General features: G+C 40.0%; 1 protein-coding gene across 9 annotated transcripts in view; it reads right to left on the reverse strand.

Moving 5' to 3' along the window:
• Positions 1–15440, reverse strand: part of SUSD1 (sushi domain containing 1) — a 32061-nt gene extending 16621 nt beyond the window's left edge. For 8 of the 9 annotated variants that reach the window (XR_015732300.1, XR_015732299.1, XR_015732298.1 and 5 more), the window contains exons 1-6: positions 15100–15439; positions 13076–13207; positions 8266–8412; positions 7179–7358; positions 3492–3671; positions 2137–2316 (exon numbers count right to left, since the gene is read on the reverse strand). Coding sequence is in view for 6 of the 9 variants with exons in the window: in XM_087886354.1 (XP_087742480.1) it covers positions 2137–2316; positions 3492–3671; positions 7179–7358; positions 8266–8412; positions 13076–13207; positions 15100–15214 (934 nt within the window). In the remaining 3 variants the exon portion in view is untranslated. Of the gene's footprint in view, positions 1–2136; positions 2317–3491; positions 3672–7178; positions 7359–8265; positions 8413–13075; positions 13208–15099 lie in introns of all 9 variants that reach the window. The other variant, XM_034410594.3, reaches the window with a different exon arrangement.
• Between the last annotated feature and the right edge of the window lie 9350 nt (positions 15441–24790).

Here is a 24790-nt window from a genome sequence, read left to right on the forward strand (position 1 = left end):
GGCACAGATATATATGGCAAAATACAAGCTTCAGTTTTTCCCACCACAATGAGTGTGAACCAAAAGGTTTCCTCTGTAAATTACTGAAAATGAAGCTCTTGCAAGATATTAGAGCTCCAAAAGAATCATATTCTCTTAACTTTATATTATGTCCCTGGCCCCAGTTTAGTTTCAATCTGCAATACTAGATTTATCATATGCATGCTGTTAATAAAAAAGGCCACTGGATGCCAGTACTGTTCTATTAAAATGCAAGACCTCAAAACTGTACCATTAAACACTTAACAATCCTTCTTTTCAAACCAGTCTTATAAAGAGATTAAGAAGAGTGACTGGGTTACAAAATAAAAACGTTTAGATGGTTTTAAGGGAAATTTTAATGGAAATGTTATGCTTGGGTCCAAGAAGAGCTATTAACTTTATAATGGAACCAAAAGATACTATTGAAAAGGAAGAAACTCTACTGAATGAAATTGAAATAGACTTTAAGGGGATTTAAAAACTACACCTTATAAGAAAGGGATGGAAATACTGGATTTACAAATGAAATTGAATTATGAATTAAAAATTCAAAAAGATACATAAATAATAAACCAAAAGAAGGATATGCATTATTTTTTACATTGGACTTTGTGGAATTTCCTGAAGCTGTTTCAGTGGAACTGCAAAAGGATTTTAATAAAGATGACAAGAATTCTGAGAGAAGAGACAAAGATGCTCTAAAGTAGATGTTGAAATTTTATTGGTGAGACTTAAAGATCATTGATGGAAAGAAATAAAAATACAAAAATTGGTTTTATCTGATTGCCATTAAAATAATGGCCTGTTATCTCTGGTGATTTTTAATGAGGGCCTTTTTTGACAGGGATTGGAGGATTAGTTTTGGTAATGTTTAATAGAGTGGAATGGGTTAATTTGTAAAATTATCTTTTACAATATTTAATTGTTAATTGGGATTGGACTTTCAGTTTTATTGGAAGTGATAGGGGGAATTTGCATAAGTGGGGAAATATAAATATTTTAAATTGTTATTTCTGTTAACTTTTAATGGACTTTTCCTGATTACTAAGAATAATTGAAAATTTATAGATGGGTTTATAGAAAATTGGGTCAGGTACGGAATGAAGAAGTGTTTTATATTTTAAGAGACAGTGATAAGATGTTAATTTTGGCTATACTTGCTGGAAATGAAGGGGGAATTTTTTTCTTCCAATTTTTCCTCTCTGTGTATATTTGTGTGTATTTCTGCATTAGTGTTTTGTATTTTCCTTATTTCTTAAATGCAATTTTTAATAAAATTATTGGGTGGAAAACTTGGGATGACAAATGTGTCATAGATAATATACTTCATTTCATTGTAGTTTAACAATGGTCCCCTCTATAGTAGATCATAGTAGATCACAAATCAATCTCAGCAGCATAAACTAGTAACAAAGGGTTACTAACCCTGTCCTTAGGACAATTATTTAAAATTTGAGACTCAATGCTATAATTAACTACTAAATAAAAAAATGGTAGGCTTTTAAAAAAAATAATTACAACCTTATCTCATAGCTGTTCTTATAATTCAATATATTATATAGCATCAGGCTATGGGAAGGATTGTTTTAAATATTCATTTCTCATTCTACCATGTTTTTCAATAATCTTTTTGTTTTTACGTTACTATGTCCTTATGCATCTTAATTTGAGGCTATATAGGCCTGCCTTTCCTAAACTGGCTGATCAAGTCACAACCTTGAGAATGTGCAAAATAAGAGATATATCCTCAAGTCAATCTTAATGCTTGACGATTAATACGGATTAATTCATGCATTTTCTTTTCAGGATGTCTTTTCTATTCCACAATCTAGCCTAACCCTCCAAAATCCTGGAATTCTTTGGTGATTTTCCATCAAAGCACTAACCAGTCTAACCTAGCTTAGCTTCTGAATCTAAAAAGAAGAGTCAAGTGCTGCCAGCTGATGAAACACACACACACAGACACACAATCTACTCTAAATGAACTCTGGCAAACTGGAAGATCTCTTAGAAAAAATTGAAATTGTAGCTCAGATATTTGGGGAATTCCAACAAATTGTTTCTGTTCTTAGATCAGGAAACACCTGTAATATTCTCCACTTGTTCTCCACTTACTTTTGCATCTTAAATCCAATATTTCCCAAGATCCATTTCTGGTGCAAACAGAATGACTTTTTGTCCCTGTGGAATAGAAACCTTTCATGCAGCTATATTCTACGGTGCTTCCTGGATGAGTAGACCCATTCCATATCATGTTTGAGAAAGACAGTACAGGAGGTTGGCCACAGATGATTTCTAAATGGGATAAGAAGGAATTTTTATTAAGAAATACACTTTGCAATATTGTACTACATCAAGAGGGTTTATTCCTTTATTTTAAATGGATTCTTTTTAAGAGTCCAATGTTTAGACTGTGCTCTATAATTTGTCCCAAACTCCCACTAATTGTGGGAGAACTCCTTTCTAATTCCCAATCAATGGATTATAATCAGCTTTAGACAAGAATAAGCTTCCTGCTTTGGGGATTGGTTTTTAAGGATAAAATGGAAACAATACAATAAGTAAAATGAATAATATCTATGAAAGGTCCACCATTGTCTGTAATTTTACAGCCCAGATCTGATGACCCTAATATTAGCCTCATTTAGACATTCGTTATTTGGAGCCTTCAAAAACACCAAATAAACTCCCCTGCAATCAGTGTCATTTCAGTGGCACTGGCTACAGGTGACAAATACGCATACATTCAACATAAATGTCTGCAGCACTGAAGCCACACTGGGTTTCACATGAAGTGATGGAGAAAATAGTGTATGAACAGTTGTATATGTGAAGGCTTCCATGTTGCAAACACTTACATTCATTGGGTAGATGTTGCAATAGTTTAATGCTTAACAATTAAGCAATTATTGTAATGTTGTCAGGAAAATATGGTTGTTTGGATAAGGGACATTTGCCTACAACCAAAGATAAAAGTGGAAACTATGAATCAGCCATTAGAATGGAGGGGATGAGAATTATCTACCGAAAATGTACTTTTCATATAACCATTCTGATTCTAAACTAGTTACTGGTCATGTTATCAGGAATGAACAACTTGACAATAATGAGACTTTTTCCTCAGAAAGAAAATTGTATTTATGATGCAAAAGCAACCTTCTGGTACCATGACAATAGACAGGATGTGGGCAAGATCACGTCACTATCTAGTGGGGAATGAATTTTCAATTTTTTCCTATTGAGGAGGGTATTTTTATATATTCAAAATATTAACCCTATGTTAGGGTAGCTAACATAGCTACTGTATGTAGCTATGTATGATACTGCTGCTGTAGCTTGCAGCATTACTGTTTCAAAATTGTGTCACCAATTTTGGACAGTATGGTAAGACGGGGCTCAAGAGGCTGCAGAAAAGGAATCGAATATTTACCCATAAAGAATATTTGAATAAAAGTAACAGATAACTTTACCCTTGCATTCAAAAGTAATGTTTTCCCATTTGTGAGATATTTTACATTGTGAAAAATTATGTTCTCCAAAAGACTGAAATCCATCCTTGCATTTATAGTATATGGTGCTCCCTAAAGTTGTGCTGTTATTCCAGATAATGTCTGTATTTGGCAGCCACGGTGGTTTTCCACAATCTATTTCTAAAGGGACAGGAGATAAAACAAAAATATGAGTATTGAAAATTGAACGCATATCAAATAGTTTAATAAGATTCTACATATTACATTGACTTATGTACTTAAGTACTTCACATAAATAGACCCTTGCCAATGCAATGGAACTGTGAGGCAAAATGGATCCAGTAATGCAGAGACAGTGTCTACCACACATGTTCCTCTATTGGCATATTCTCTGTATAATGTGTTCATGTCAGGTTTAAGCATGATTGTCCATTTCATAGGTACTCCTAAAAGACAGACAGCAATCTCAAGCCAGTTGACCTGGTTAAGAGGGGTATGTGTTCTGTCTGCAGCTTGCACAAGCTGATAGCTCAGGCCCAGAATGTTCATCTTCTCAAAGAGATTACAGACATTCTCAATACACATCCACAAGTGAGGCACAGCCTATGAGCACCCTTGTGCACTCATGGCCAGTTTTCAACCCTCCCTCTCTACTGAAGAGAAAAAAAGATAACCGATAAAAGGCCGTGTATTGTAAGTGCGAGGGTAATGTTTCTCCCATGGCCCCCAGCTACTCATGAGAAACTGCAAGACTTCCATCCTGCAGTTTCCTGCAGAGGAGTAGCTGTTTGGAGCTCAGATAGGCGATCTCTCCTGCTCTCCTTTATCTGGAAAGACTTTCACTGACCAGAAATCACTGCTGGCCAGTGTTCACTTCACTGATCTGCTACTTTGGAGGGAACTGGTCTGCCACAGAACCTCACCTAGGAATCTCACTGATTATTTTAAATCTTGAAGCAGGATTAGAGCAGAGAACAAAGTAAGCAGTTGGATATCAGGGCTAGGAAAAAAACATAATTAACACAGCTTTTCTGAAATTTTGATTAAAGTACAGGGAAATAAGCAGATGTCTAAGGCAGAAAATTGTGCTAGAATGTACCTCTTTGTGTGTTGCTTGTTAGCCCTTATTGTCTCTTCTTTTTATTTCTTATAGAAATAAGAAATTTTAGGTAAACTCAGCTTTCTTTTCTATTCCTCCCTTAGGATGTGACCAAGATGATTTATTGTTTTCTTCATTAATATCTTGTGGTCTGAAATATAGCAATAGCAATAGCACTTAGACTTATATACCGCTCCATAGCGCTTTACAGCACTTTCTAAGCGGTTTACAGAGACAGCATATTGCCTCCAACAATCTGGGTCCTCATTTTACCGACTTCAAAAGGATGGAAGGCTGAGTCAACACTGAACCAGTCAGGATTGAACTCCAGGCTTTGGGCAGAGTCAGTCTGCAATACTGCATTCTAATCACTGTGCCACCAGGGCTCTTATATAATCTAGAAGCTGTGACTCTTCTAATCTTGTTTCTTTCCCCATTTTTACCTTTTAGTCACCATAGCACATGGCAGAAAAACTGAGAGCCCCAACTGTCACAATTTAGAGGAAATATGACAGGTTAGGCATACAATAAAATAGAAATGGTGGCAGTATGAACTACCAAGTAATTGAAAGTTGAAAACCGGACTAGGGTGTGAAGTCTCAGAAGGTTTCTGAAAGAGGAGATTCAATTCTAAAAACTCAGTTATGCTATTATACCCACTACTTCAATAAAAAATAGTATAGAGTTTCAGAAAGTTGCATGAAATATTCTGAAAGTAGCTTAGGACTAGCCAGATTCAGATACCATGTTATGAAATACCTATTATGTTTTAATAGTCCTCTCTCTTCTAATATAGCTATAATTAGGTATTGGGAAAATTCATTTCTTTGGTGATTAACCACAACTTGTGTAAAAATTGGTTCTCAGACTGATAAAGATTCAAATGACTGTTATGTAAACAGTCAGCTGTAGACTTCTCAGTTATCAAGAAAAGGAGCTATCATGCTTTCAGTTCACAATAAGGCTGTGAGAAAGAGATTCAAAAAGTCTTTTTCCTAATATACACTGAAAGAAATTGGTTCCACATTGAAAAATTAGTTCCCTTGTTGGAGTTCTTATATCCCTATTCCTTTCATCTGAATAAATCTTTTAAAGAGAACTCTGTGAGAATTATGTTTGGGAAAGAATCATTTTCAGTTCAGGCATATTTGTCATATTTGGATCAATAAACTGTTAACTTGTTAAGAAGTTAACGTTGTGAACTATTATCCATCAAAACAAAGGAAGCATCTAAATTGCAACTGAGCTGCACATAAAACCATTTTGCACATATTATAAGTTGACAACACCCTGGGTCTCTCACTAAAAACAAATTCCAAAAAGGTCATAGAGTAGTTGTATAAGAACAATAATCAGTATGAGAAGGCATGATTTATGCACATTTATTTGTTTTCTTTATCTGTATTACATTAAAAAAAAATCAAAACGGCTATTTTAATATCCCTTCAAGACCAGGAAAGGGTGTTTTTTTCCTTAAGCTTTTTTGATACAGTTTTAATCCTACTAAGTATTTTATGCAGCTTTTGTGCTTTATAGGTTTAGGATTGGGGGGGGGGGGTTATAAACATTTTTTTTTCTTACTTTCTGAAAACCACTGTGAGAATATAATTGAAACACAGTATGAAAACAGTATGTAAACAAGCAAGTTTGGATCAGTATGCCACAGCAAAAGAGTACACAGTGAGACATTCATTAAAGTTAATTTAAAAATAACACAGTAAAAGTTGTTTTAAAATAAATACAAAATATAGAACTGATGCTATCATTAGGCAGAATGAGCCAGGAGAAGACAAAAAAGGAATGATCATAAAATGCTATATTTGACCTGCAGAAACAGTACAGATTCAAATCTGCCAATGGGGCAGCCCACTGTCTTCTGTGGGAAAGGTAAAAGCCTCTATTACCACAGAGGGATGCTGTCTAATGGCCAGCATTGAATTCAAAGTCAACTGCCAAAATTATTTGCTTTTCTAGGAGAAATTTTGGAGAAATCTCTCCTTCGCACTATAGTGTTAGGCTAGCCTAAGCAGCAAACAATCAAACAACAGCGAGTAGCCAAGATTAGCGCAGTATCTTAAAACAGGGATGTCCAAGCTTTGTGGCTTTAAGACTTGTGGACTTCAACTCCCAGAATTCCCCAGCCAGCCATGCTAGCTGGGGAATTCTAGGAGTTGAAGTCCACAAGTCTTAAAGTTACAGAAGTTGGACACCCCTATCTTAAAACATCTACGGAAAAAAGCTGACTTTTTAGTACTGAATGCATGTTTTTGTTTAAAATCTCTACTCCTATTATAAATTAAGAATAACATAAGAGGCAGTAGGTATGTTCACTGCTTTAAGTTATATATTAAAAAGGAGGGATAAAAATCCAATAATAATAGGTAACTTTAAAAAATATCTAGGGGACTTGGGGAGCATTGTATGGTTTTCCTGGTTAGGTACAATACAGAAAATCTTGGAATTATATAAAGTTGGCATTGATTTCTGTGAGTTTTAACTGAACCATTTTTTTTCAAATGGACTGACACGTGACTACTCTCATTGGAACAATTACATTTACCAATAGATTTTTCAAATGCTCTCTTTACCTTTACACACCATGTCTGCACCTTCCCATTTTCCTTTGGCATTGCAAAACGCAGCTGAGTTTCCACTTTCAAGGACATAATTAGGCTGACAAGTATAAAGAATTTGGTTTCCATAAGTGGTTTTATTCACAGGAGCTGACAGAGTGTTTGGAATATAAGGTGGAGGTCCACAATCCACAACTGCAGTAAAATGAAATGAAAAATAAATTTGAGATGCTTCTCCCCAAATACTTTGACTTCCCTAGATTTATCAACTGGAGAGGGAAATGTTCCTTGAGAGAAAATATAAAACACCAAATCTCATTTTCCTAAGAAACAAATCCTTGGAATGCCTAGGAGTGAACAAAATTGGAAGAATCAGAGAACTTTATCTGCTTAAGAAGAAAAGCAACTTTGAAGGAAATAGCATTCCCTTCCCATTTTTTTAAATTACTACCCATGTGAATAGTTCTCTTCCGTACTGGGTTCAGATCTGTAGCAGACTGAGATTTATTGTGAGAAAAATAGTGCTTTCCTTGGTAATATAAGAAAAATTAAATTAAAAATTAAATTAAATGGGTTTTTAAGCTATTATACACCCTCTGCAGTTTTAAACCAATGTATTCTAACTTGATATGCTTAAATAATTGATAATCAGTAAAAGCAAGAAATGTGCTACTGATATATGAGGAATGCAAACCTTAAGAACAGAATGATGAACTGATAAGGGAAAAAGAAATAAGCACATTTAGTGTGGTTTATTCTGACAAATCCAAAGAATAAATAAGTAATAAATTAATTTTAGCAGATCTAAGTATTGTGTCACAAGGATGATCCATGCAATGCCAATACTGTACAATACAAATATATTTTACTGCTTCTGCTAAATATTGCACTATATAAATTTAACTTACACTACATTCACTGTTTAATCTATTAATTATATGAGATTTTAAGAGAATCAGACACAAATGCATTTCTCTCACAAAGTTTAAAATATACTCAATGAAAAAGTCCATTGCCAAAAACTAAAACTAATTGTACCGATTACACTTTAAATTAAAAGAAAACAGGAAAAAAATTAATGATTTATTGTTGTGGTACTTACCCATACATTTTGTGCCATCATTGGGAATAAATGTTCCATGTTTATTAGAAGCCTGGAAGCCTACATGGCAAACACAGTAATAGCTTCCGTGTGTGTTATGGCATACAGCATGCTCTCCGCAAATGCCAGAAAGACATTCATTTTTATCTGAAAATATATTTAAAATATATGACAGAGATTAATCAAATTAATAAAGAGCACTAATAGCATTTTAACAGGTTTTCCCAGTTGCAATGTATGGCTGTGAAAGTTGGACCATAAGAAAGGTTGAGCGCCAAAAAATTGAGGCCTTTGAACTATTTATTTATTTATTTATTTTTATTAAATTTGTATACTGCCCTTCTCCTGCTGGACTCAGGGCGGTGCACAGCCAAAAATAAAAAACATTCCAATACAAAATTTAAAATTTTTAAAAGAATTACACAACTTTGGCCCAAAATTTAAAACATCCCAACTAAAACCCATAGATAATTAAAAATCTAACATCTCAAAAGGGGGGGGGGGGTGTTACGCCAACCTGCTTGGTGGAAAAGTTTTTAGGGCACGGCGAAAAGCCCTGAGATCTGGTATCATGCGTATCTCCAGGGGCAAATCGTTCCAGAGGGCAGGTGCTGCCATAGAGAAGGCCCTCCCCCTGGGGGTCACCAACCGACACTGCCTGGCTGACGGCACCCTGAGGAGTCCCTCTCTGTTGGAGCGTACTGGCTGGTGGGAGGCTATCGGCGGTAGAAGGCAGTCCCACAAATACCCAGGTCCTATGCCATGGAGCGCTTTAAAGGTGGTGACCAACACCTTGAAGCACACCCGGAAGACCACTGGAAGCCAATGCAGCTCACGCAGGAGAGGCGTCACATGGGAGCGCCCCCTTGCTCCCATAATCCCCCGCGCGGCCGCATTCTGCACCAGTTGGAGCCTCCAGGTGCTCTTCAAGGGGAGCCCCATGTAGAGAGCATTGCAGTAGTCCAGGTGGGAGTGACGAGTGCCTGAGTGACTGTGTGTAAGGAGAACTATGGTGTTGGAGAAAACTCCTGCGAGTCCCTTGGACTGCAAGGCAATCAAACTGGTCAGTCCTACAGGAGATCAACCCTGACTGCTCTTTAGAAGGCCAGATCCTAAAGATGAAACTCAAATACTTTGGCCACCTAATGAGAAGGAAGGACTCACTGGAGAAGAGCCTAATGCTGGGAAAGATTGAGAGCAAAAGAAGAAGGGATGACAGAGAACGAGGTGGCTGGATGGAGTCACTGAAGCAGTCGGCATGAGCTTAAATGGACTCCAGAGGATGGTAGAGGACAGGAAGGCCTGGAAGAACGTAGTCCATGGGGTCTCAATGGGTCAGACACGACTTCGGGACTAACAACAACAACTAATAGCATTATATAATAAAACAAATAATATTCTTCTACCCCTTTAATAATGGATGAAAATATCCTGAATATGTGTCAGTATAATACATATACATCTAACCAGGAGCAAGTAGGCAAGTAGGCAAGTAGGCAACTTGTTACCGTCAACATGAATTAACAAGTAAAAGAAAAATACATTGCGAGTCTGCGAAACTAACCGAAATGGAGAGGGTACAATAGATCTGAATTGAAATAGGTCTGATTTTTGAAAGTGGAATTGATAATCACATTCAGGGTAGTGAAAGTTTAAGCTTAATTATGAATGAAAGGGCTAACAGGTATGTTGGAAATTATAAACTAGCATCATCTGAGCTGTTGTAGGGAAGTATCTACAGATTGGTAAATGTTGATAATGGAAGAACCAGATATGAGTTTGGGTGGAAATTGTGCAATATGCTTAACAAATATGATCCAGAGAAAAATTGTTAGGTGAGGCAAATGTATGGAAATATTTGAAGAGCCAAAGATAAGACTGGTGACTGGTGAGCATCTTTAAAAAATATCTGTTTGTTTCAAACACAGCTGCAGGAGAAGCTTCAAAAAAGATAAAACGGCAGAAGATCTGCTGTGATACAAACCACAGACCTTTTGTCCCTGTGGACAAAAGTGCAGGGATCACATGATGACCCTCCTACCATCTGCTCCTCCTTGGACATTGGTCACTTGTGTATTAGATAGCTTGCATGATACAAGTAAAATAAATATATCAAAGCCCAAGGTAGTTGTGTTTGACAGGGAAAATATCATACCTTAGTGATCACAAATGACTGCAAGGGGATAAAGTTTTCTGCATCTCTTTGCTGCCATCTAGTGGTCACTTGGCTCTTGCAGTTCAGATAAGATACATCTATTCCAGGGGGGGTCAAACTCAAGTCGTCACAGCGATGTCACATGACATATCGGGACTTTTCCCCGCTTCACTAAACTGGCCATGGGCGTGGCCAGCGCGTGACGCATCCAGCCTGAGGGCCGGGAGTTTGACAGCCGTGATCTATTCTAATCCCTTCTTAACTAATAAGTTAAATGATATTGGACAACTCACCATCTCTCAATCTAATTTACGGCTAAGACTGGTGAGAATAAATGGGTGTATGAAGATAGCATCAGCACCATCAATAAGCCCCATTCATTGAACTTATATATATAGAGAGAGATTCTTTGAGACTCCTCAAACCCCTGACCCCAATGCATGAAAAATGGTTCAGAAATTTTGCCACATCAAAAGCCTGACTTATACCCCATTTTTAGATCCATATTGTATCAATCTGTCTATTTTTCTAAGAAGAAGAAGCTATTTTTGGAAGTGATGACATAGTGAAATAAATAACTGAAAACTGCATGCCAAAAATGATTACTATGCAATTTGTTCAGGAAAAAAAAATCTTAACGTTGGACATATGAGAAACTGAGAAGAATAGCATTGTGGTTCTCGACAAGGCCTCGACTTACAGCAGTTCATTTAGTGACTGTTCAAAGTTACAATGGCACTGAAAAATGTGGCTTAGGACTGTCTCCATGATCATGTGATCAAAATTCAGTTGCTTGGCAATTGGTTCATACTTATGACCGTTGCAGGGTCATGTCATCCCCTTTTGCAACCTTCTGACAAGCAAAGTGAACGGGGAAGTCAGACTCACTTAACAACCAGGTTACTAACTTATCAACTGCAGTTATTGACTTAACAACTCGTAAGAAAAATAGGGCAAAATTCAGTTAACAAATGTATCACTTAACAACAGAAATTTTGGGCTCAATTGTGATTGTGGACCACAATTGTGGCCAAAATTTGTGTTTCTAAGTGAAACATTTGTTAAGTGAGTTTTGTCCCATTGTACAACTTTTCTTGCCACGGTTGTTGGCGTGAACCATTGCAATTGTTAACTTAGTAACACTGTTGTTAAGTGAATTTGGCTTCCCCATTGACTTTGTCAGAAGGTCTCAAAAGCTGATCACATGTCCCCAGGACACTGCAACCGTCATAAATACAAACCAGTAGCCAAGAATCGGAATTTTGATTATGTGAACGGCCACTCAATTAACTGTTGTAAGTCAAGGACTATCTGAGCATAGAGCAGATGCTCTGAAAAAGGAACCATTTTCCCCAAAATAATAGCCCAGGCTAGAAAAACTTTTTAGATCAGAGATGGAAAACAAATTATCCTCACAGTCCCTACTGCCTGCCTAGACAAAGAAAAAAAAAACAGTCCTTGTTTTCCCTCAGGAACTTATGGGAGGGGTAGTTAAGGAAAAATGGCTGAAGAGACTTAAAGAATCGATTCCGATGTTTAAACAACAACGATCACCTTGTATTTCAGGTTGAGCTCATACTTACTATTTTCTGGAAGTCTGCATAACAAAATCAGAAAAGGTCATCCTCGGTTTATGACCACAACTGAACCCAAAATTTCTGTTGCTAAGCGAGGCAGTTATTGTAGTTGTGCCTCATTTTAAGACACTTGTTGCTACAGTATTTCGCAAATCACCAGTCATTAAATGAATCACATGGGCATTAAGCAAATCAGATTTCCCCCACTGACTTTGGTTGCTGGAAGCCAGCTGGGAAGATTTAAAATGGTGATCGTATGAGCCCAGAACAGTGCATAAATACACGCCAATTGCCAAGCACCAAATTTTGATCATATGATCATGGGAATGCTGTGATGGATTGTGTGAAGACAGATCATAAGTCAGTTTTTTCAGTGCTACTGTAACTTTAAACGATCACTAAACTAATGGTTGTAAGTTGAGAACTACTGGTACATTTAGTTCAAAGTTTAAAGCATACTTTTGATCTATTATCCATATCCTGTCAATTTTCGACCTTCGACAATAGCTTTTGCTATTGCAACCATTATCGCTTCTCAGCTTGCCAATGAACCGGGGGGGGGGGGAGGAGAGGGAAGGGGGAGATGGAATGTAGGCTCCAGATATCAAGAAGACAGTTGTGACAACCAAGGACAGTTCTGCAAGTGTTTGCCAGAGCCAAAGACTTTTTCTCATAACAATACGATGAGACTCAATTAGACAATGTGACCTGCTCTAATAGGGGGAGGGAGAATCTATATTTTAATTATATGTGTTTGCACAGGAATTAACTAGATCTGGTTTTGCCTGCATCAGTGCCGAAATTATGTACTCAGTAAAGTTTTGCATAGAGAGACTGGATTGTCTCGGCTGTGCTTGCTTTGGCTGGGTTCATCAGTTGGAATGTTGACATACACTCCATGATGATGCTGGCCACAACCATGGCCATCCCTGGGAGGCCAAAATTGCTGTATTATGGCCCCTAATTGGAAGGCAATGTGGTCTATGCCTCCACGATCTGACTTTCATTTTCAGTGTATTTAAAAGCATATTGCTGTAGAACTCTCTAAGTTGGATACAGTTTGTAAATATTCACCTACCACTACAGATCGTTCTTCCATTTCCAATAAATCCATAGTTGCATTCACAGATATCTTTGCCATCTTTTTGTACACAGGTGGCATTTGCATGGCAAGTAGCACAAACATCAAAAATTACGTCTCTGGTGTTTTCTGCAAAAAACAAAACAAAGGGGGGATTTAAATTAAGATGGGAAGTACCCTAAAAATAGGGTGAACCTGAAAACCTGAAAAACAGGGAGAACCTGGAAAGAGTAGAGAAGAAGAGAAAAAGCAAGCACATATTTTTAAATGCATTAGAATAAAATGTTTTAAATCGTTAAAATTTGTAGTGTTCTGTACCCTGCTTTGGGCTCAATGAAAAGCAGGATTTAATAAATGAAATTAATTTAATTTAATAAAGCAGTAAAATGCGCACAATATGTAATTAGCAGACACAGAAGGGAGATTCTCAGATTAGGATTGTCAGATGAGGAGACCTAGGTTCAATCCCTCATGGGCCAGTTGCTTTATTGCAATCTAAGTTATTTCATAAGGCTATTGTGAGAATAAATAGTGAACTGCAACTCCCAGCATCCTTCACTACTAGGTAAACTGGCTTGGCCTGCTGGAAGCTCCCCATATAAATCTTGCAAACTGGAAGGTTTGCATAACATATTTAGAAGAAAATTTTGCAACTTGGCATGAAGTGCTGAGTGGCTTCCACCCACTTTTTAGCATGTAGGCAATAACTTTCAATGCTTACTAGAAGACAACATCCTCATTTTGGAGATGTTGGGCAAGCTCAATGGTTCACAAATATCTCTCTCTCCTCTCCACATAATTTGCCATTGCTATATTTGAGGTTTCTTTCTATCAAGATTAGGCCCATCGTGTTTGAAAAGGGAGACACTGTTGAAATGACCATTGTATTTTTTAATAGTACTTTTACTCACTGAACAGAAGGATGCTTGAAAGTTAGGGAAAAATAGAATACATATGTTGGGAAAATGTTATGAAAAAGTAGAATTTATTCTGGGGCTGTATTTGTTATACAGATGGGTTTTCCCTCTAAAACAACAGAACATCTGATGCATTCTTGAGCTATTTATGCATGTGATTCTGCACATGACCAGAGATACTTTCTCAGCATTACTCAGACTGGAGAAGAGTAAGCAGATGACTGGCCTTTGCAACACATCTGGAGATCAACATGTAGGTTGCTTTATCACATTGTTCTAGGGACTTGCTGCAGCCCTGCTTAATAACAGAATAACAGAGTTAGAAGGGACTTTGGAGGTCTTCTAGTCCAATCCCCTGCACAAGCAGGCAACCCTATACCATTTCAGACAAATGGTTATCTAACCTCTTCTTAAAAACCTCCAGTGTTGGAGCACCCACAACTTCTGGAGGCAAGTCGTTCCACTGATTAACTGTTCTGTCAGGAAAAAAATATTTTGCCACCCTGAGATAACTTGCCTCAGCATATTTCTATAGCATATTGAAAAAAGCTGCAATCATAACAAGTAATACTTCTATTAGTATTAACAGTCCAAGATGTTTAATAAAGCAGCTTGGAGGAAAGAGAGGGGGAGAGAGGAGAGAGGGGGAGGAAGAGAGGGGGAGAGAGGGACAGGGACAGGAGGGGAAAGGGAGAGGCAGGAGACAGGGAAGGAGAGAGAGGGGGAAAGAGGAGAGGGACAGAGGGTCAGAGGAGGAAAGGGAGAGGGAGATAGGGAAAGGGACGGAGGGGGAGAGAAGGGGGGAGAGGAGAGGGGGAGGAAGAGAGGGGGGAGAGGACAGGAGGGGAAAGGTAGAGAGGGAGACGGAATGGGACGGAGGGGGAGAGAGGGAGGGGGAGGAAGAGAGAGGGAGAGAAAGAGAGAGAAGCAGCAAACAAAACTGACCCCTGACTCCGCCGGTAATTGCCCAACCCTACACCAAACCCGGCTTCGGATGCTTCAAAAGCCAAGCAAGATCTTGGCGCGGGAGTGGTGCTCCGAATTAAACTCCCAAATCGAGCCGAAGCACCGGATTCCACGCGAAGTCCCCCTGTCAACGCTTACCCCGTTTCTTCTCTTCCTCCGAAGAGCGGGTCAGAAGCAGCAGCGCCCACAAGACCAGCAGCGTGAACTGAGCACGCCGACGGCCCCGCGTCGGCCCAACAGGCCCCGAATTCATGTCGCCTCCAGCAGCGACGGTTCCCGCCTCAATTCGTCTCAGCTCCGGGAGGCCCGGTCTAAGGCGCGGTCACCTTCTTCTTCCTCCCTCGGCTCCAATCTGTCTTCGCCCCCTTCCTCCTGCCGCTTGTCACCCTTGTGGGTTGCAGGAAGGAAGCGCTCAACACCCGCCGAGCGTGGGAAGTTGTTTGGCTCGACCCTTCCTGCCCCTTCCATCGGGTGTAGCAAGAGAGACCCCCGAACCTCCTGGCATCTGAATTGCTCCCCATCGCCACCCAAGAACTCCTCACGGCCATTTTTCCGCCTTTGAACCCCAGCTTAATCGTTACCCATGAAGCTGCAGCAAAAGCATTTTATAATTTGCAGAATGGAAGATGTAGGAAGGTGGCACACCCGCGTTCCCTACTCTGCCCATGGCTGAAGTGGGAGACTGAAATTAGTAGGCTGGGAATTGGCTGCACGGTGTTGTTGTTTAATAGGATCGATTTGCCAGGCGTTTTGAGATGCAAAGCCTTTTGAGGGGTACATCAATACCGTTTCTAAAGTGAAAGTGTTGGAGCAGAGACTATTGGAAATTCTCACCTTTGGCTAGAATTAATCAGCTGAAAAAATAAGGCCAAAGCTCCCCAAAAGAAAGTGGCAAATATATTAGTTATTATGTGCATTCTCCCCTGAGACCCGCTAGTGTTTAAACAACAAAATACCGTATCTTGATCTTTCAGTTCTGGACTATTTTTCGATAGAGTCATTCTATCCAAGTGGCGGTCCTGATAAGAGTATCAGTTGACTTTACAAGGGAGTAGTTACTTTCAACTAGCACCAGAAAAAAGATAGTATACTGGTTTCTTGTATGATTTCATACATTTCATTGCCTTATGATTTTTCTTTTTCTAGCGGGTACTGTAAACCCTTTTCTTGTTCAGATAATCACACTTCAAAAAAATATGTTCATATAGTCAGGGAGTTTTAAAGGTTTGGGGAGCATTTTTAGCCTCCTTATCCCTTTATCCAGAAGGTGCAACTGATAATAGTATGATTTAGAGCAGAGTTTTCAAACTGAGCAAGAAAACAGCACACGCTGCCTGTGTGTTAAAAAAACACCTTCAATAGTGCAGTTCTAACCCAATGAAAGGGAGTGAGGATTCTGATATAACACAAATAAACAATTTTGAGCCTTCTAATGTAATTTCCTGATGGATCTCTTGTATTGCCTTTGGCAACATTTTCTCCCTTTACAAGCTGGAAACAGTTTTTGCATTTACTTTTTACAATTAGTTCCTAAATATAGCTCATGTTGACAAGGAATAGCCTTTACCTGTAGAGATAGAGGCAACATTAGCCACACTAGGAAAACGAGAGCAAAAAATCAACTCTATGGTTAAGAGTAGAATTACACTTTATTGAGATAGGGGAGGGGGAGAAGTCAGGGAAGCATTTGCCTAAACCACTTCTGAATATTATTTTGTTTCCTAGGTTTTAAAAAACACTTCAGCACCCGTGAAGTTTGTACATATTTTGTACAGTTTGTACATATTTCTGTCAAGGTTACCTCCTTTATTGCTACCTGAGAAGTAGCTGTCCAAGAAGGATCTGCCTACAATCAATCTTTGCAGAAATGCTGTCACTTCCTGAATGGTGCAGTTAGGATTTTGCCGAGTGTCAAAACTTAAAAATTCCCCAAATAATTCAACGAAGTGTGAGATGAGGGAGTTACAAATGGATTCCCCAATCTGGCCTTGCATATTAATATGTTTTAGTCAGGTGTCTATGGAGATTCTCAGTCATCCAGATTATGGTTGTCCCAAAGGTGCTTTTTCAAGAAGCAACTAGACTTTCTCGTTTTTCTTTGACGACATTTCGCTTCTCATCCAAAAAGCTTCTTCAGCTCTGACTGGATGGTGGGGAAAATTTTAGTCAGATGGTCATCTGGAACAATGTTCCAAATAAATCTATAAATTAAAGCTAGCTTTCTTGCTTAGGTGCCATCAAGCCAACTCTTAGTGAGCACATAGATTTTTCTCCCCAGCAGGATCTGTCCCCAACTTGATCCTTCAGGGGTTCCAATGGTGCACCTATCTCCACTGTAGCTGAGTCCGTATGCTTTGCTTTTGGTTGCCCTCTCTTTTCTTTCACCTTTCAGCTTATAGATTTTTCCAGAGAGCAAGGTCTTTTTATAGTGTGTCGGAGGAATGAGGTCTCTGAAATATGATAGCTCTGGATTGATTTGTTCAACAATCTGTTTTCTTAGCTATCCATGGTATTTTCAGGTGCAATCTCCTGAACACCAAAGTCCATAAAGCACCAACCCACTTTCTATTCTGCTTCTTCAAATGTCCAACTTTTGCTTTCACAGATTGTCACAGGGAAAAGTATGGATTTCAGATTCTCATTTCATGTTGAGCTATTTTTTCTACACCCAAGTGCTATTCCGCTGTGAACTTTGGAGAGCATAACCAGATTCCCCTTTACTCCTGATCATCAGTTCTGATTATTGTTTTTTATTTGTTCTACATCATGAATACAGAAGTGGTTGTAACATACAGGATAGAGGAAGGGGAGAGAGAAGAAAAATTTTAGAAGTGTGCTTAAAAATAAAAGCAATAAAATAACAGTGTGATGAGGCTCCTACAAAAACACTAGGTCAGTGATGGCTAACCTTTTTCTCTTTGTGTGCCAAAAATGCATGCATGTGCCAGCACCCATAATGCAATGCGTGCCCCCGTGCATGCGCACATGCCCCCGCATGCATGCACGCGAGGGGTGGGATTCAAAAATTTTAGCAACCTGCACGACGGTGGGAAGGGTGTTTTTGCCCTCCCCAGGCTCCGAGGCTTTCCTTGAGCCTCTGGGAGGGCAAAAACTGCCTCTCCCAGGCTCGGGAGGCCTTTCAGAGGCCAGAAACAGGTCCACTTCCGGAACTTCCAAGAGGCCCATTTTCCACCTTCCCTGGGCTCGAGGCTTTCTCTGGGAGGATGAAAATGGCCTTCCCCGGGCTCCGGAGGCCGGAAATGGGCCCGTTTCCACACTTCCGGAACACATGCACCGCTCCCCCGCCCGCCATGCATCCCAAAAATCAGCTGGCCAGTGGGAGGTAGAGCTGAGCTGGGCGACGGGTTGCGTGCCCATAGAGAGGGCTCTGTGCGCCAGCTGTGGCACGCGTGCCATAGGTTCGCTATCACAGCACTAGGTCCAAGGTCTAAAATTCTAAATGGAAGGGTTGATTTCCATATTTGAGGAGGACCAGTTCACCGGAAGGGTGGGGGCTTACTCTGTTACTCAACTGCGACTCTCAGCAGCTATGCCAACCTGGCTACCATTAAGAGATGTTGAATGTGACAGTTTAGGAACATTAGGAGGTCCATGTAATGACAGGAAATGGCCATAAAACTGGTCTTTGATGGTCGGAATCAGTTGTTATGAATCAGACACTATGCCCTCAAGTTTGTTTGTTTGTTTTTTGGTTTGCCTTGAAAAAAATTATAAATTCCACATGCCGAAAACTAGTTAATGGCTTTTGCAGCTCCATCCTCATGAAAAGTTCTGGAATGGCTCCTTTTCACAGCCCAGAAACAAGGGGGTACAGGTGGCAAAGAAGTGATGTTGGGTCACTGGCAGGGAGTGGGTAGGAATGGTTTGCTTGACTGTTTTTTTTTTAAGGGCTTTGGGAGAATTGACATAGGACAACAGCAGTGCTTTCCAGCGAGGATGAAAGTAAGGATAAGGTTTGCTGTGGTGTTAGATGGCAAGAGAGAGGTCTTTGCTTGAGAAGATGGCAGTGAGGAAAATTAGGTCTCCCCCTTTCCATGCTCCTTGAGGCCTTGACTTTCCTGACAGCAGGAAACCACCTTCCCACCAGGCTTGATGGCGTTATTTTGGAGATATAGGAAAAGGAGCAGTTTCCCCGTTTTCTTTTAGCATCTTTGCATATTCTATTTTCCTTTTTATTTTTCTACCAACTAAACCCCCCCCCCCGTTTCAGTAGAACATTCCATAAAGCCCTCATATCCTTCACCAATACTATTAGAAATGAAAGACAACCCTCTTGTATTGTGTCATGACATATTGCACTGGAGCAGAATTATTTTACTTTGCTAGTGTTAACTCGGGCGTACCTGTATGTGTCTCTCCCTCCATTAACAGAAATGCCTGGCCAGTGAAAGATTCAATCTAACCTTCCAGAGATGGATGTTGAAAGATCCCTGAGGGATCCTTGGTGCTCTCTGAACTTGGTTGTTTTCTTGCAGAACTTTCATTACCCAAACTAAGTAACATCATCAGGGCTAGTAAGGAGTGGGGTTTGTTCTCAGTTTACTCAGAGGTTCTTATAATAAGTAACCATCTTTAAATCAGTCTTGGGAGAGCTTCAGCACCGAAATCTGCAGAAAACTTTTTATTCAAACATTATCACAGTTTCGTCTTTAAAAGAATAATACAGTTTAACAATATCTCTTGTGCCTTTCTACATTTTATGTTCTTCCAAGCAAAAACAAACTTAACAAAACTAAACAAAAAAGGCATAAATCTTTACACTGCAAGCAACCAAATAAATATGAAAGACGTGAACGGCTTGGGCAGTAGTTGCCTTTTTTAAAAAAAAAAAAAAATTATAATAATGCAATAAAAATTATTATTTCCAACTCAGATAAAAGGAAGTGAGCCCAGAGCCTCAATGAATACAGATTACCCATTCACAATGGAACTTACATTTATTTTTATACGCTTTGCTGTCACTTGCTTCCTGCTGAAGGGCTGAGATGAGAACAGCGGAGCATGATGGAGGACTGCCATTGTGCACATGAAATAGAGAGCAAATACTGTCCTTCTGGCTTGGTTGTAATCAGATTAATTAACAATTGCCTCCTGGTTTGCTGATTAGACAACCAGGCAAGCATAAGCAATAAAGTGTGCTGGAGCAGATAGAAATGAAAAAGTGTATGTGTTTGTGTGTGTGAGAGAGAGAGAGAGAAGAGAGAGGGGAGGGGAGGGAACTGCCTGGAGTCTTGGTTCCCATCAAAATGCTTCAGTGGTTATTGTGGTGCTTGAGCATTTTTCCTATAATAACATTGACCGCAAAGGGAATATGACACCCCTTATAATATGAAGCATCATCTCTCTTCCATGGACAGAGTGTATTGCTTAGCAGGCAGCTGTTGTGCTAAACTGAACTTAAACTGTAGAAATGGCCGTCAACTGAAACCAGCACACTACAGGAAAAAGGAGGCTATGCTGCAGTATAGAAATATTAAGCAAAGCCAGACACAACAGCAAAGTTGTTAAGAACCTTATCTTGTGGCCTAAAATGGGGATATATGGCAAAAGTTAGCAGCTAAACACTGGGGCAGCTGGACATAGCATTCTGTAAGCGCATTTCAAATTTCCTCCTCTCTGTTTTCACCAGAGTTTTTCCTCTCTCTCCCAGAACCTGGAGAGGGGTGTTTTTTTTAAATGATGCTGATGCAGGAACTGTAACTATAGAGACCTCTAATAGTCATTAGAAACAGTCGTTTCCCTCAGTATTGCTATACCTGCTATCTGTGGGACCCCAATGTCTGTTCTGAAGATACTTCACTTACCTAAGCCTCAAATAGTCTCCTTTTTAACTATCATTATTTTAAAATATGTATTACATTTTAATATAGCTATATGCATCTATCTCAACTTAAAACCATTTGTTTAGCAACTGTTCCAAGTCACAATGGCAGCAAAAAAAGTGACTTAAAACTGGTCCTCACACTTCCCAGCCAGCTTCAAACAAGCAAAGTCAATGGAGGAAACCCAAAGTTCTTGCCCCCCAGGTCACATGTGCATCACATGGTCCAATCAGGTTGCAGCCCCAACTCTGGCTGGCTTTTGTCCATGCCCCTCCAACACCTGGTAGAGTGTCCTTGGCTCCCACAGGAAAGAATGCTATTTTGGCTACACATCCCCCAGCTATCTCTATCTCCCCCCTCATGTTCCCACAGCTCTATCCAGCCTTGCTGTGGCAGCCCTGAAGATGTTCCAAAAATGGTTTTAGGCTGACACAGGACTTGAATTCATGGCCTCCCGCTTTCTAGCCTGGTGCCTTAACCACTAGAGCAAACTAACTACTCTAATAGAGGCAATTGATCATGCTAAATATAGAAATAGCCCTTTTTAACATTCTCACAGATGATGCCTTGTCTCTCTGGAGGTTTTTCAAAATGATGTTGGGACAAAAGGCACATGTGTGCAAAAAGAAGATAATTCATCAGTTTTATCTCCTGATATGCACTTTGTATATGTGTCGAAAGTGCCAAAACTTATATAATACCATATTTTTGGACTATAAGACGCACCAGTGTATAAGACACACCAAGATTTCAAAGAGGTAAGTTAAGGAGGGGAAAAGGTTTTTGCCCTCCCTGGCCTCCAGGAGCACTCTGCATGCCTCCCAAACTCTGTGCACCGTTTTTGCGAAAAACAGGCCCATTTTTCACAAAAATGGGACAAGCGGGGTGGGGCTTCAGGAGGCCAAAAATGGCTGTATTCAGTGTGTAAGATGCACCAACATTTCCACCCTCTTTGGGGGGGGGGAGTGTGTTTTATACTCTGAAAAATACGGTAATTTATGAAGGCTTGAACAGCTGAACTAAAAGAGAAACCATGGTTTTGTTCTCTTCTCAAAAAAATAGTGTGCTATTGCAGAAGTCCCCAGTTCATTGTCTCCTCCCATTTTCAGCCAAGCGCACTCAGAAAAGGGCCCCACTATCTAGAAAACACTGATCACCTGAAATCCCCCAATTGACTACTAGACCACCTGTGACCTTTTGAGTCATCATTTCAGAGATATTTCCTTTCCTAAACAGAAAAAAAAGGAAAATGGATTTATTTTCTAATCATTATAAATATGTAATATATACCCATAAGTGCAATTCCCATTCTATCTCTCTCTCACACACACACACACACACACACACAGAGTTTCAAATCATATCTATATTCTGCTGTTGAGTTTGGCTTGGTATGGTGTGTAGATAGCTCTGCTCTGGGGATGCTGTTGGGGGAAGGGGAATGGGAGAGAGGCAATGCTCAGATTGATGGAGGGGGTATTGGGGTACGTGCTGGGAAAGAAAGTACATGGTGCTTGTGAGCACAGGAAGGTAGTGAAACCCTGCCAGCTTCCCCAGTGACTTTCCTTGTGGAAATGTGACTGCAGCAACAGGATTAATGGATCCCAGACATTTAGTTTTAAGTTGTAAGTTAGGTTAGCCCATTTTAGAAACCTTTTGATTCAAAAACTGTTGCCCTGTGACAGGGGTGTCAAATTTAAATTTCATTGAGGGCTGCATCAGGGTTATGTTTGACCTTGGGAGGCTGGGGTGGGCATAGCCAGGATGGGCGTGGCTAGCTTGACGTCACTCGGGTCAGGGGCACCTGTGGCGGCCCGAGCGCTTTGCCAGCAAAAACGAGCTCTCAAGCTCCATTTTTGGCTGCGGCAGCCTCCTGCAATACTCTGCCACCAAAAATGGAGCTTGGGAGTGCCACCTGCAGTCCTCGCAAGCTCTATTTTCGGTTGCAATGGCCTCTTGCAACCCTCTGCCAGTGAAAACGGAGCTCAGGAGAGCCACACGCAGCCTCAAGCTCCGTTTTTGCTCCCAGCAGCACCGTGGGCCGGTCCTTCACTGTTTCCAGAGTGGCCCCACAGGCCAGATCTAAGCATCCCATGGGCCAGATCCAGCCCCCGGGCCTTGAGTTTGACACCCCTGCCCTATGATAAATCGTTTTGCTCAATTTAAGGTTACAGGCAGAAGTTTTAGTAGTATGTAGACAGCCCAGGCTAAGCGCCTCTTCCCTTAACTGTCCCTGTAGGCGTGTGAGTAGCTAACATTAAAGCTAACATTACTACTACAGAATTAGAGGAAGAATAGTGGACGCATTCAAACTGGATGATCCAATGTTGCAATTTAATCCCCACCCTCATTTTCATATAATATGCAGTACACCATTGGAAGTTATTTAGGAACTTAATCATAGAATGTTGACAAAAGGGAAACAGGTCTATCCTTTTCTCTTTTACATTTTTCAAAACTTTCACAGCTTTCCCACAAGTTAAAGCAGGAACATACTGTAACTGCTTATGAAAGCAGGATGCAATCGTTACATCACTGCAGCTCTCACCAGGAACCTCCTGTGCAGTGTAATTACCGTATTGCCCCATCATGCTTCAGCTGTTCTTTCCCCCTCCATAACTTTTCTTAATGCAAAGTTAACATCTGGAGTGCAAGAGCTGGGAATGAACATGCTTCGGCACAGCTCTGAACTTCCAGTCCTTGATATTTATGCCACACCTTTCATCCTCCTCCAAAGAGCTCAGGATTATTTTATCACATTTTTGAACTGCCCATCTCCTTCACAGGGATGCTGTAAAAAGCCCTTTCTGATGTCAGCCTCAGTCAACCTCTGAGGTATAATGAGCAAAGACTCTCAACTGGGTCACCTGGTAATTTCAGGATAGGATAGAATTTCAAAGATCAAGTTGCAACTAGTGAATTAGGAAAGAAATAAAAGCACCAACACATTTGCAGCCAAAGTTACTTTTAAATGGTCATCAGGGTACATGTGCAAGAGCTTGGAGATAAAATAAAAATGTTGAGAAGAGAGATAATGGGATGTGCTGGGGGACAAAAGAGAAACGGGACAGATGTATTTGCTGCATTTGCACGAGGATGTCACTCCACCTATGCCATCATTGCAGTTTCCTGTGACCACTGCTGGATAATGCAATGCCATTTGATAAATTCCTAGCTTGCTCATCGCTGCTGTTAACTGTTTTGCAAATGCTTTCATGACCTTTGGAATATTGATATAATAAATTAATCAGCTATTCTTGTGTGCTTTAACAATTTGCTGCTGTGGTCTAGCAGCAAATACAATAGCATGACTTTGGACTAGTGCAAGGGTGTCAAACTTGTGGAGTCACGTGACACATCAGGACTTTCCCCCCCCCCTTCGCTAACTGGGTGTGGGCGTGGCCACTGCGTGGTGCATCTGGCCTGTGAGTTTGACAGCCCTAGTCTAGTGAAATGGCAAACCAATCTGGTGTCCAAAGAGAGAGAGGCAAGATTATAAAATCATCTCTGTTGGGACTTAATCTAATGTCAATGCAAAGAAAAGATTTGCTCTATTTTTCTCCAGCCACTCCCCCAAATGAAACAGATTAGAATTAGGAGTTGGCAATGGTATTCTGACTTGATGAAATGAACAAGGACAAAACAGTACAGAATGTTTTTTACTCGTGGCAAAATGTTTCTCATGTTTGCTGACTTGGGGTGGCAAGTGATAACTTGTATCTGATGAGCTATGTGCTGTTGTACTTTCTCTGCTATGTCTGTTAAGTAAGCTCAGATGGCCAGGCATGTGTGAACTAAACTGGATAACTATTTCTTCTAAGAGTATTTATCTCAGAACAAATTAAAACAAAACAGTACATTATTTGTCTTACATTATATATTACTTTTTATAAGGTGGTTTCATGAAAACATGATTATCAAAGACTTGAGACAAAATCCAAAGAGAGCAAGTATAGATGGCCAATAGAAGAAAGAAACACAAATGA

The sequence above is a fragment of the Pantherophis guttatus genome, chromosome 2, assembly GCF_059756535.1.
Source record: "Pantherophis guttatus breed Tessera chromosome 2, ASM5975653v1, whole genome shotgun sequence".
Taxonomy (NCBI): Eukaryota; Metazoa; Chordata; class Lepidosauria; order Squamata; family Colubridae; genus Pantherophis; species Pantherophis guttatus.